The 14,820-nt window shown below is 39.7% G+C and overlaps 1 protein-coding gene across 2 annotated transcripts in view; it reads right to left on the minus strand.

Moving 5' to 3' along the window:
• The window catches only part of LOC136866575 (N-acetylgalactosaminyltransferase 6), a 377,415-nt gene that overhangs the window by 71,972 nt on the left and 290,623 nt on the right, over window positions 1-14,820 (minus strand). For both annotated transcript variants that reach the window (XM_067143666.2, XM_067143665.2), the window contains exons 8-9: window positions 11,811-11,921; window positions 11,507-11,728 (exon numbers count right to left, since the gene is read on the minus strand). In XM_067143666.2, coding sequence (XP_066999767.1) covers window positions 11,507-11,728; window positions 11,811-11,921 — 333 coding nt within the window. The remainder of the gene's footprint in view (window positions 1-11,506; window positions 11,729-11,810; window positions 11,922-14,820) is intronic.

Consider the following 14,820-nt stretch of genomic DNA (forward strand, 5'->3'; position numbering starts at 1 on the left):
CGGCTAACAGTTGTGCGGTAAACGTTAATTAGATCACCGGCAACTGTACCGTATTGAAATGTTCCGGTACGAAATACTCGTAGGGCACACAGCAACTGTAATTTGAGAGATACAACAAAATTAAGACAAGAATTCAGTTGTAAGTGATCTCCAAGTGGATTTAGAAGGAAAGTAAAGGATTCCTTCCTAAGACCAAAAATGTTCCTGAAACTCGCCGTATTCACATTACACGGCTCTCGCCTTTCACGCACTGTAGGCCTACGCACTATTACATTTCCCATCGTTTATTGCGTCGAGATCATCAATATAATCTAAGTAATCCATAAACACGTTTGAAACGTCTTTCCTCTCATATACGGCACGATATTATCATTAGTCAACAAGTCTAAACTTAGCTTACTCCATGCACAACGTGAGAGTAAATTCTAACCTATATTCGTACGTTATTTACTTCTTTAGTAATATACTACAAGATGGTGCTCTTCAACATTTTACTCTTGTAGTAATTTAGTCCAGGAGTATCTGAAAGGACTAAAATACTTCGGAAGTAATTTACTCTCGTATGGAAGTCGCCGAATGCAGACTTCAAGAGTACTTTACTACGGAAGTAGAAATTATTCTTGGTTGGTGCACGCCACCCTTAGTGTATGCTTCCTGCTCCGCTCCAAATTAATGTCTGCACTATGAACAGCTGAAGGAAGTGAACACTGCAAAACAATCTAACACAAAATATAATTATGTTACATGTTATATACTCGCTGTTAGAACACAAAATACATTGATCCTTGTAGTTTTTCATTGTGTGGTACTTTACAAAACAGTTTTCTGGTTGGAGACTGGGTTTTTCAGTAGTAAACTGTTTCCTTTCTACCACCTTACTTGCTTCTGTTTGAACACACAGCACTCTTTATGTTGTTTTCCAGGTAGATTGATGATACTATTCAAATATTCTTCAACAAAAGAAGTAGATGGTCTTCCTCACTTTTGAACTTCATCACATACTTGCAGCTAAATCACAGCTGAATATCTGCTACGTAGACGTTTCGAAATCTTTCGATTCTGTAGACCAGGGCTGTCCAACATTTGTTTCTACGTGAGCACATTCACATGATAACTAAGGGTATGCGGGCGCCAGGTACGATTCCACTAATTCAACTACTGTTATCGGTACTACAACAACTATATTATTATTATAATAATAATAATTAATGTGAAATCTGGCACTGCATGCTAGCTGCAAGTTGAGGAAAGTCTGGTGTGTAACTGGAACAGGCTGCTCTTAACGCATCATCCAGGTGTGAGTCTGTCAGGCAGGATTGGTATTTGTTTTTTATTATGTTAATAGTAAAAAACGCGACTTCACAAAGGTAGGTTGAACCAAAACAAGATTGCATCTTCAGAGCAACACTGCGGGTAATGGGATATTTTTTACCGTCCACCAGAGTCCACAAATTGCCACATGTTGCGTAGGAGGATTTCAAAGAAAGGTTTGACTGAAGGCTTAAAATTTCCATTTTTTAATTCTTCAGGATTATAATTTTCGAATATTTCACACACCCTCCCTCCAAGCTCACAAACGTCAACAGAAGCAAAGGTATTATTGCCAAACGTGATCACTGGTTCAAGCATTGAAAACTGGTTATATCTGCTACCAATTTCGGACCCAAGAGCTTCACGATGTTTAGCATGAGATGAAAAATCACGCTTGCCGCCATTTACTGTATCTACCACAGATTTCAAATTTGGAAAATGTGAAAGGGAAATTCTATTTAAATGGACAATCCATACCTTAAGTTTCTTTTCAAATGCATTGACAATACTTATCATACCTGAAATATTATGATCTTTTCCTTGCAATTCGTGATTTAACTCATTTTATTTTGAGGTGATGTCTGCCAAGAATGCTAATTCGATTAGCCAAGATATATCATCAAGTTCGTGATAATATTTCCCAGGAGATGATTTCATAAAGTCTCGTATCTCATCCAACAGGCAGCAAAACCGTTCGAGTGTTTTCCCCCTGCTAAGCCACCTTACGTCTGCATGAATGATGATGTCACCATACTCCGAATCTGACATACTTACAATATTTCTGAACAATCGATGACGAGTAGATGACGATCTTATATAATTCACGACATGAGTTACAATTTTCATGACATGATGAACTTTAAAACCTTTGCGCATAAAGCTTCTTAGTGAATAATACAATGATAAGAAACAATGTGACCTTGCCGCGGTGGGGAGGCTTGCGTGTCCCAATGATGCAGATAGCCGAACCGCAGGTGCAACCATATCGGATGGGTATCTGTTGAGAGACCAGACTAACGAATGGTTCATCGAAAGGGGGGGTAGCAGCCTTTCGATAGTTACAAGGGCGGCAGTCTAGATGATTGACTGATACGGCCTTGTAATAACACTCAACATGGCTTAGCTGTGTCGATACTGCTACACGGCTGAAAGCAAAGGGAAACTACAGCCGTAACTAACTCCCGAGGACATGCAGCTCTCTCTGTATAAATGATGTACTGATGATGGCTTCCTCCCGGGTAAAATATTCCGGAGGTAAACTAGTCCCCCATTCGGATCTCCGGGTGGGGACTACACGAGAGGGGGCGATCATTAAGAAGATGGATACTAACATTCTGCGAGTCGGAGCATGGAATGTTAGAAGTTTGAATCGTTGTGGTAGGTTAGAGAATCTGAAAAGGGAGATGGATAGGCTAAAGTTAGATGTAGTTGGTATAAGTGAAGTACGTTGGCAGGAAGAACAAGATTTTTGGTCAGGCGACTACCGAATTATCAACACAAAATCAAACAGGGGAAATGCAGGAGTTAGTTTAATAATGAATAAGAAAATAGGGCAGCGGGTAAGCTACTACGACCAGCATAGTGAAAGAATTATTGTCGTCAAGATAGACACCAAACCAATGCCCACCACATTAGTGCAGGTCTATATGCCTACTAGTTCAGCGGATGATGAAGAAATCGAAAGAATATATGAGGAGATAGAAGATTTAATACAATATGTAAAAGGTGACGAGAATCTAATTGTGATGGGAGACTGGAATGCAGTGGTAGGCCAAGGAAGAGAAGGTAATACAGTAGGAGAATTTGGATTGGGACAAAGGAACGAAAGAGGAAGTCAGCTGGTTGAAGTCTGCACTGATCATAATTTAGTCCTTGCCAATACTTGGTTCAAACACCACAAACGACGGCTGTATACGTGGACGAGACCTGGAGACACCGGAAGGTATCAAATAGACTTCATTATGATTAGGCAGAGATTCAGAAACCAGGTGTTGGATTGCAAAACTTTCCCAGGAGCAGACGTGGACTCTGACCATAACTTGTTGGTCATGAAATGCCGTCTGAAGTTGAAGAAATTGAAGAAAGGAAAGAATGCAAAAAGATGGGATCTAGACAAGTTGAAAGAAAAGAGTGTGAGGGATTGTTTCAAGGAACATGTTGCACAAGGACTAAATGAAAAGGCTGAAGGAAACACTATAGAGGAAGAGTGGAGAGTCATGAAGAATGAAGTCAGTAGGGCTGCTAAAGAAATGTTAGGAAGGAAGAAAAGATCAACTAAGAATCAGTGGATAACTCAGGAGATACTAGACCTGACTGATGAACGACGAAAATACAAGAATGCTAGAAATGAAGAGGGCAGAAATGAATACAGGCGATTAAAGAATCAAGTGGATAGAAAGTGCAAGGTAGCTAAGGAAGAATGGCTGAAGGAGAAGTGCAAGGATGTCGAAGGCTGTATGGTCCTGGGTAAGGTAGATGCTGCATACAGGAAAATCAAGGAAACCTTTGGAGAAAGGAAATCTAGGTGTATGAATATTAAGAGCTCAGATGGAAAGCCACTTCCAGGGAAAGAAGACAAAGCAGAAAGATGGCAGGAGCATATCCAATAGTTGTATCAAGGTAAAGATATAAATAATTTGGTTCTGGAACATGAAGAGGCTGTTGATGCTGATGAAATGGGAAACCCAATTTTGAGGTCAGAGTTTGACAGAGCTGTGAGTGGCCTCAACAGAAACAAGGCACCTGGAATTGATGACATTCCCTCTGAATTACTGACTGCCTTAGGAGAAACCAGCATGTCAAAGTTATTTCATTTAGTGTGCAAGATGTATGAGACAGGAGAAGTCCCATCCGATTTTTGGAAGAATGTTGTTATACCTATTCCCAAGAAAGCCGGTGCTGACAGGTGTGAAAACTACCGCACCATTAGTTTAGTATCTCATGCCTGCAAAATTTAACACGTATTATTTACAGAAGAATGGAAAAACAAGTAGAAGCTGAGTTGGGAGAGATCAATTTGGCTTCAGAAGAAATGTAGGCATACGTGAAGCAATACTGACTTTACGTCTGATCTTAGAGGATCGAATCAAGAAGGACAAGCCCACGTACATGGCATTCGTAGATCTAGAAAAGGCATTTGATAATGTTGATTGGACCAAGCTATTTATGATTCTCAAGATGATAGGGATCAGATACCGAGAACGAAGAATTATCTACAAACTGTATAAAAATCAGTCTGCAGTGATAAGAATTGAGGGCTTTGAAAAAGAAGCAGCAATCCAGAAAGGAGTGAGTCCCCTCTCCTTTTCAATGTTAACACAGAACAGGCAGTAAAGGAAATCAAAGAGAAATTTGGAAATGGAATCACAGTCCAAGGAGAGGAAATCAAAACCTTGAGATTTGCTGATAATATTGTTATTTTATCTGAGACTGCAGAAGATCTCGAGAAGTTGCTGATTGGTATGGATGAAGTCGTGGGTAAGGAGTACAAGATGAAAATAAATAAGTCCAAAACAAAAGTAATGGAGTGCAGGCAAACGAAGGCAGGTGATGTAGGAAATATTAGATTAGGAAATAAAGTCTTAAAGGAAGTAGATGAATATTGTTACTTGGGTAGTAAAATAACTAACAATGGCAGAAGTAAGGAGGACATAAAATGCAGACTAGCACAAGCAAGGAAGAGCTTTCTTAAGAAAAGAAATTTGCTCACTTCAAACATTGATATCGGAATTAGAAAGATGTTTTTGAAGACTTTTGTGTGGAGCGTGGCATTGTATGGAAGTGAAACATGGATGATAACTAGCTCAGAAAGAAAGAGAATAGAAGATTTTGAAATGTGGTGTTACAGAAGAATGCTGAAGGTGAGATGGATAGATCGAATCACGAATGAAGAGATATTGAATCGAATTGGTGAGAGATCGATTTGGCTAAATTTGACGAAAAGAAGAGATAGAATGATAGGACACATCTTAAGACACCCAGGACTTGTTCAGTTGGTTTTTGAAGGAAGTGTAGGTGGTAAGAACGGTAGGGGTAGACCAAGGTATGACTATGACAAGCAGATTAGAGCAGATGTAGGATGCAATAGTTACGTAGAAATGAAAAGGTTAGCGCAGGATAGAGTGGCATGGAGAGCTGCATCAAACCAGTCTATGGACTGATGACTCAAACATCAACAACAAGAAAGAAATTTTGGGAACGATTCATCCTTAGTGCAAAGAGAAAGAAATCCATTATTTCTACCAGTCATAGACGGTGCCCCATCTGTTGTTATAGCGACAAACTTTGACAGTGGTAAGTTACTTTCTTTGGTGAATTTAACGAAAGCATTAAATATGTCTTCTCCCCTAGTACGTCCATGAAGTGGCAATAGCTTGACAAATTCTTCCTTTACTGTAAAATCATTAAAAACCATTCTAGCAAATACACACAACTCAGCAGTGTCAGACATATGAGCACTTTCATCAAACTGGAGTGAAAAATGTTCACACGATTTCAAATCCTGATGTAATTGAGAATCCATATTATTAGAAATCTGTTCAACCCACCTAGCAACAGTTTGGTGAGACAAGAAGTCCTTTGGTTGAAGATATCAACTCAGATTTATCTTTGTGAGATTCAAACAGAGATTCAGCAGCATTTAGCATAGCTGCTTTCACTACTTCCCTATCAATGAAAGCTTTTTTCCTTTTAGCTAGGACGTAACAAACTTTGTAAGAAGCTATTGTCACATTACACGTTTGCTGAACTGGCTTCTTAAACGCACATTGTTACAATGCTAATTTAGATTTTAGGTCTTTCACTTTGGGTTTTCTTAGTTCAGATTTAACAGGAAATTCACTGTCAAATTTTTTGTGATTAGTCAAAAAATGTCGCTGTACATTACTTCTTTTAGGAACAGACACGCTAACATTACACAATAAACACACAGATTTTCCTAAGTTTTCAATAAAGCAATACTGGTCCTCCCATTCACTGTTAAAGTTCTAATTTCTTTGCCTTTTAGCCATGTTAAGAAGAGTTATGTTTAATGAAATATAACTGATTATAAACTGAATAATTTAAAGTTTAGTAATGAAAAAAGCACACAAAACATGTTGAATGTACAACTTATCACAACACAAGGCACTCAAAACGTATTCCACAAGCCCTGCATAAGCTCACAAGTAATACTGAATGTTCGCCTGAAACCTAGGAACTGGGAACATTCCAACTGCAAGACTTTCATAAATCAACATAAAAAAATAAATGAACTGGATTAAAGCCACTATATATATATTTATTAATAATAAAGCCAAGCTTTCAGCCAAATTGCATTGGCCTTCATCAGGGCATGTGAAGTTTTGCCTCCGACAGTGAGCAAAGAAATTATCTGAAGGAACATAGAGGTCATGCCCGTACTATCCACGGCCTACCCCACTAACTGGACTCAAGGATCGTGGCGCTGTGCTGTGGTGGTTGGGAGGGAAGTTACTGATGCACTGCCCTCTGTCGACAGTTTGAGTGTGTCCCGCTGTGCCATGGTAGTGTTATGCATGTATTTCTGCAGTACAGGTCTCCATGTATTTGATAATTTGAAGCTGTCTTCCCTGTCGATGTTATTTGGGCGCAGCTCTATCTCTATGGCTTCCCTCACAAGACGAGCACAGAAGTCTTTTACAGGCGCAATGACCTTCGCCTGGTCAAAGAGGATTTCATGGTCTGTACTGTAGAAATGTTCTGCTATGGCAGACTGGCTTATAGCGTTCTTCATGGAGGATGAAAGAGCGACATTCTTTACCGATCTGATGTGCTCTTTCACTCTGGTGCTAACAAGCCTTTTTGTCATGCCAACATATGAACAGCCACAACCACATGGAATTTCATATACGCCCGGTGTTTCAAGCTCAAATCCCTGTTTCGACCAAAGAGAAGCCACGTTAATACAATGAGCCACGAAAACTTACGTTCATTAACTTTCATAAATTGTTTGTTCATTGTTTACAGCACAACTTTGTTGGAATTAAAGTTACTTTGTGGGCAAATTGGGTGTCCCATTGTCGTCCTGGGGAAACTCTGTCATGGTAGGTAGTTTATGGCATTGCAATCAAGTGAATCATAAGGAAGCGGTTCTGTTTGGCAGAATAAATATGCGGCTATATTTGGTTCCGAGAGTAGAGAGGGCCTTATACCTGGCGCTAGCCCCCTCACAGTGAGAGGTTTGTGGAGGATTTTCCTTTGTCGCAACTACTTACATGTCGAATAGCTCTCTTTCTGAACCATTCTTCTATCTCTTCACTAATTGCGGACACGAGTCAGTTAGGCCTAGATCACATTTATGGCTTACTCATAAATCTTTGTGTATTAGGAGATACGGATATAACAAATTTCCTGAATTTGAGGATGGTATTTTTAAGAGAAAAGTAAGAATATTTATTGAAATGCAAAAGTATTGTTTTCAAATATTAAGTAAAATTTCATTTGGACAGGGCTGCTGTAAACCATACTCTGCTCCTCCATAAACTCTCTGAACGATTTAATATACATGGCAGTCTTCTGACCCTTAACTGGCTTCCTACATAACCATTGGCAGAGAGTGGTAATATCAGGTACTTCATCCTCATGGTTACCAGTCCACCTCCAGTGTCCCACAAGGCAGTATTCTTGGCCCCTTGCTGTTTTCCTTGTTTATGGACAATCTGCCATCCAAACTCAACGAAACTGCAAATACCCTACTTTTTGCTGACAAATGCAAAATATTTAGGGAGATCAGGGATCCAGCAGATCCTGCAGAGGACCCCACTACAGTCCTCACTTAACGCCCTCTCAAACTGGTGCCGCACTTGGAAACTTATCCACAATCCACAAAAATGCAGCCACGTGACCATAACACTATGTAAATCTCCTCTACCGACATAATATTACCTTCTTGACAAGCCCATCACTATAGTTATACAACAGCGTGACTTAGGTGTAATATTCGATACAGTGGAACTTCGATTCTCCGTTTTCAGAGAGACCACGGAAAGAAACACACAACACGGGAAAACGGAAAATCTGGGAACGAATGAACCATCAACAATTTGGCTAAACATCACAAAAATAAAATATTTATACTTATAATCTTACAAACAACCCTAAACCAAACCAAACTACAGCCCCAGAGGGCCTTTCGCCTACCAAGCGACCACTGCTCGGTCCGAAGGCCTGCATATTACGAGGTGACGCATGATCAGTGTGACAAATCATTTTGGCCGTTTTTCCTGGTTCTCTAGACTGGGGTCGCCATCTCACCATTAAATAACTCCTCAACTGAAGGTAATCGTAGAATGAGTAAACCAGGAACCAGCCCTCGCATCCAGGTAAAAATGCCTGACCTGGCCAGGAATCAAACCCGGGCCCTCCGGGTGAGACAGGCAAGTTAGACCGCGGGGCTGGCTTCAAACATTAATTACCGGTACGCGACTTAAACATCTCAAAACTTAACATTCAGGTTTACCGAGGAAACTACATCAATTTCCTCTGAAAAATTCTTTCAGTTCAGCAACTTTGATCAGCCATTCTTCGAAAAATTTAATATCGGTTATGTCAAGCCAAACAACAATCGACCTCAAGTAGTTTTTTTTATTATCTAATCTAATAAAATAAAGCACAGTAGATACAAATCTTCCATTGTAATTTGTTCGTAGTCGGTTTATGGAAATCTTGTACCGCGTAAATTAGGCCTACATCGGCTTTTAAGGGTTATGTTGAACTCGAGAATATGGAATGGAATGTAAGTATCGATTCTAAAGTTCTCAAATGCATTATATTCAATTCTGCCCATCACTAATCACAATCAAATTGGAAAGAGAACAAACATCATTAACACTTCCCAAATTACGGTTATTCGTGACCTTGAGCTCGGCTGGAAAACGTGCTTGCTGTACAAGTCAATATGAGTGCGAAATGATAAAAAGTTTTTAAATGTAACATGTGCAAATAAAACAACTGCGGTTTTATAACATTTTAACACAAAAATGTGAAATTCCCTATATTAGGACTAAAACAGTAATAGGCAATCCCAAAACCTCTCATGGCTTTATGTATGTAAGGTGCAACATCTGTTCAGGTCTCGATAACATAATCGTGTACGATAATATTTAAGTACTAAATTTGTGTAACTTAAGGAGAAGTTTCGATTACTGCCTGAATGCCCAGTGACTATACAGTGCCTTGGGGGAAGTGCCGAAAACCTGTTCGGCGATACAATCGAAAAAATTTAAAAAATAAACATCTAACCCTGGACATAATGTAGACATTTTAAAAGTACGAACATTTGACACAACTCGTTCCGTCTTCAATTAGAGCTGTTGAAATGCGCTCTGTCTCCTTCCAATTGTTGTGGACACTCTGCTTTAGGATTTCCGAGGATTCTCTACACAGTACCACCAGAATGCGATGCTAAGATGGTCCCTTATGCAAGTTCACCGCCGATCGCTTTTCCAGCAGGTACAGTACTTCCTCAAATTACCGCAATGATGGGACGTTAACACCAAGATTCATAAGTATGCCGTAGCCATCCTTTCGTGAGATACAGTTTCTTGAAAAACGTGTGATCGAGGATTTGGCGTTGATGGGACTGAAATTTCTGGACGGTTGATCCAGGAAATTGCTTCTTTGAGGAACGGATAATGCGGGATTTTTACAACGTGATTTAATTAGGATGCTCGTCGGACCACGTAATTTGAACTAATAATACAGGAAAACGTAGTTTCCGGGAACGTATAATCGAGGTTCTACTGTACAAAATTACAATTTAAGAATCACATAGAAACATATACAACCATGGCTATGAAATTACTAGGCATTCTCTACCGCTTCACAGAAATTTTTGATCCCACTGCTCTTCACCACTTCTTCTTCACAATCATTCAACCTCTCTTGAACTACTGCTCTCTGATTTGGACAACAGCCTCCCCCTCCAATATTAACCAGTTAGACAGAGCAGTATCCTTCTTTGCTGCAATTGTTAGGAACAAAAGCCCCAAGCTCATAAATCTGTCTACTCAGCAGGTATTAAGGGCAATAAATGTGTCACCGCTGCACATCAGGCGACAGGTAGCTGACCTGTTTTCTCCACAGGATCTTACACGGGGATTACCACTCGGAACATCTTATCTCACTCTCCTCTCTCCGTGTTCCTTCCCCCTCCACCAGAACTGAAGACCTTCTCCACATTCACACGCACTAGTCGCACTTAATACTTCAACGATCTTTCCTAATCTGCCTCCCAACTTTCTTTAACAATATTAATAGGAGACATTTGGGAGGGGCGTAAACATCCTCCTAAGGATAAGTTGATTGTGAAGATGTTATACCACCATTTTGATCCACGATGACTTGGATATGAACATGGACATTCTCATGGTTTTTGATTCAGACAGTTGTTATTAGTAGGCTGTGTACCTGATCTTGTTATCCTCTGTTAGGTATTTTATATTTTATCATGAACGTTTACATTTGCTAATTAGTCTGTTGACAGTACAAGTGAAATTTGCTCAGTGTAGCTGTACCCTGAAATAAACAAACAAACAAACGAACAAACATATATATATATATACTTCGCCAACCAATCCACTGATCACCGGTTTCCGCAAGGTTTTTGCGATGGCATGTCCATGCAATTCGTGGTGCAGTATTCATTATAGAGCAGAAAGCTGTTGACTATTGCCACTTAAAATAGCCAGAAGTACAATTTCTGCCATCATTTCAAGCTTTTACTATAAAAGAACAGCTTGAAGTGTAGTGGTCCGAGCGATCAATGCCTTCCATCTTTGACAGGTAGCCAATAATTATGTTAGGTTTCCCCAATTGTTCAACACAGTTTCACTTCTTTCTGTCAATAACTGAGGTTGAATTGTTTCCAGGTGTTGAAAGCATCAATACTGTCCACTAACTGTTCTAAAATATCCATTTCCGTGTAAGCACAAGTCATGTTTACATTCAATCTATATCATCAGTAAACTGTCATAAATATTCGACAGTTAAAAAGTCATTACAATTCCCGCAAACTATAATAAGGTGTTCTCTCTAAGACCGCTAGATAGATCTACTGGAACACAGCACAGTTGTCATATGAGCACTGTTATGTCAAGTGGGACTCAACATCGGAGCGCAAGTCTAATATTTTAATATCGAGTGTAAAACGTTAAGAAAGAACAGTTTATAAAATTACCTCTCCCTGAGCAAAGTCTGGAGGTTCAACTGGAGGATACTTCTTGGGAAGATCGAAGGCAACCTCCTCCATAAACCATTTAAAAGGCTTACACTGTAGTTTCTCTCGTAGAGCCTTTTGTTTCGTGAGATCACCAGGATCAATATTGCGATAATGAGGTCTACGTTTGTACAAATACTCTTTATACTCGTCCATCCACACTTCTGCAACACGACGATAGTTCTGAAAAATATATAGAACTATCAGTATTCCTTCTATACTAGATAAAATATTTCATTTTTAACTATAAAAGCAAAACACTTACTCTTCCAACAAAGTCTCCCTTTCCCGGGTTAGGAAATGGAGCAAACTTTCTGTAAATGTGCCCAACTCGAGAGCACGGTGCATCAACCATTTTTCCACCACACTGCCAAATCTGTACACAGAAAAAGAACACTTATGAATATCAAAATGAAAGAGAAAAACACATCACCAGTCTAAGACCATCTATTAAATACTGTATATACACTAATAATCCCCGCATCAAAATCTGGCAGCGAAAAGTTGGGGTCCAAGTACTGTTTGCATCAATTTGATAGAGTGCTCTTGACATCCAGAAATCTAGATTTTGGTATCTTTCTGCCCACTTGGTCCTGCCGCAGGTGAGGAGCACGTCGGATACATATCGCGTCATTTGCGTGGTGTCAGTTGTAGTACCATGTCTTCAGGATAACTGGTTAGAGGTCTCATTTGGATGAGAATCGCAGTACAGGATTGGAGAAAAAAATATCTTCTTGAACATATGCAAAGAGTCACCTCTGGGCATTTCACAAGGATGGGGGAGCAAAATTTCTAGAAATCTATAACAGGATATGCAAACATGAGACAACCCAGACGTGGAGATATGAGTGAAATGTCTCTCTCTGTTGAAAGTAAGGATGGGACAAATGGTTACTTTCCAGTACCATGTCCCTTTATATCCATTACACTGTAGTATTAGGAAGAGTTAATATATAAAAGTACGTAGGCCATCCAGAAATTATTTTTGTTTCTTGTAAACGTATTTAGCCAGGAAATATGAGCATGGGCAACAGATATATGACATAGCAATCATATACCAGACTTTACTTAATAGAATAGGAAATTTTATATTCCACCCATCAATACATTAATTTGATGTAATTGTCATTAACTCATTTTAAAATGTTTGGACTAGTTTCTATCACAAAATGATCTTCAGCAATTCAACAAGATAAAAATCTAACTACGAATAAGACAGCTATTTTAAACATCACCGTAAAATGTCCGTTGAAAAGAAGTCAAATGGGACTACAAAAAGTCTTTTAAAGATGAACACAGTGAGCCAGAAAACCATATATACGAGTTGAAAATTCTATGTATGTATGTATGTTGGGTATTCAGCCCGAAGGCTGGTTTGATCCTCTGCAGCTCCGCCATCAGCTGTCATAAATAGCCTAGGCGTCACTGAAGAGGCGTACTAGGGAAATGAGGAGTGAGGTAGTTTCCTGTTGCTTTCCTCACCGAGCCAGCCGCTGCTATTACATATCAGTCTGCCAAGCCACTGAACTGCATGCACCAACCGACCCTATGAGCGATATCTTCATACCATTCATAACAGGGACTGGCTGCATAAGCAATGGTATTACTAGCATCACTCATACCTCAGTCACTTTCATATTGGCAAAGCCAAGGATGAGACTGAGACAGGTCAATGAAAGTAACAAATTTGATATAGCCCATACCAGAAGACATAGTGCACTGTAAACACTACATCTCGCCAGCAAAGGCATAAATGCTGCGTATGTAGTTCATAATTATATGCTGTCTAGAATTCTTGATGCACAATTAAAATAATTAAAACAAGGTGACAACAACACACTAACTACTAGTCCACCAAACATCTATACTGTTATATAAAATGTGTGCCCAGGCACGTAAAATTTGTGAATGTACAAGGCTGTAGCCTTCTGTGAAAATTTATAATGACGTTCAATAAAAGCTGAATTAGTACAAAATGGACATCCTAATCTTGAGAAGAAACAAAGCCATATCAATCAGGATGCTCAACGATTGCCTATACATCACCATACCATACTTCTACAAATCTAAGACGACCCTGAATGCAAGACAATTCCCACTTTTTCCTTCAAAAAACTTAAATCAGGCTTAAAAAGTGCTTTGTAAAATCATTTCTTGTACAGTATACATCTTTAGGCTATCTTTGTCATCATGCCAATGCCAATCATGCCGTATTTTATTGTGTCTGCACAATTATTCTTTATTTCAGCAGGTTTAATAACAATAGAGTTAATGCATTAATAAAGTCCACCTTTTCAACACAAACTGTACAGGGACTAGTTTCGACCTAACAGTAGAGGGTGGTGACTCTGAAACATTTTATACAAAAAAGGGTCTCTAGCAAGGAAGTGCACTGTCGCCATTATTGTTTATTATATTGATGGATGAAATCACAAAACGTGAAGTGAATGAAGCGAATGCTTTGGTATTTGCAGATCATATGGTGATTTGGAGAAAGGGAGAAAAGGAAGTACAAAGGAGACTGGACATTTGGAATGAAAATCAGAAGGAGTTTGGTAATGGTAATTAGTAAAAAGAAAACTAGAAACTACAAATTTCTTTGAAAATTAATTGTTCATCCTCCCACCAGAGGGGTCACATAAGTCGATAGTAGAGACACCTGAAGATAAAGTTTGAAACTTTTTCTAATAGACAGTTAGCTAACTCCGCCATTGTCCGGTCCCAAGTCCGGAATGAGAAAGGAGGAGGGTTTGCTGGTCTGGCACCCAGCTGTAAAATTGCCAACGCCGAGTGTTGGGCGGCGGGAAATAACCTGACTCCCTAAGGGGGCCAACGGCTTCGGGCGAATGAGCCCCTTTGGGTGGGGTGATGGTCCCCACAGTGGAGGAAATGCCACTGGAATCCATTACGCAGCGTCTGTTCTCCAGGTTAGGGGCGGCTGCACAAGGCGTCTGTACTCCAGAGGAGCGGCCTCATTATCACCTCACTGGATCACATCCAGAGTTGTAATTCGGGACCTAGTCCCACACAGGTGACACCTTGACAGTCAACCATGGAAGGTCTTTTAAGGAATACTCCACCGGCTGAACCAAGAGTTCAGAGAAGGCAGCATTCGGATACGGTGGGCTGCCACCTGAAAGATACCGTGAAGTCGGAGGCACGGAAATACCCCAGTACTACATACACGAATGAGACAAAATCAAGAATCAAACCAAAACAGATAACATACTTCTCTACACACAACATAAACTCACTCATGCAAACCGGTAAACTAA

The sequence above is a fragment of the Anabrus simplex genome, chromosome 3 (genome assembly GCF_040414725.1).
Source record: "Anabrus simplex isolate iqAnaSimp1 chromosome 3, ASM4041472v1, whole genome shotgun sequence".
Taxonomy (NCBI): domain Eukaryota; kingdom Metazoa; phylum Arthropoda; class Insecta; order Orthoptera; family Tettigoniidae; genus Anabrus; species Anabrus simplex.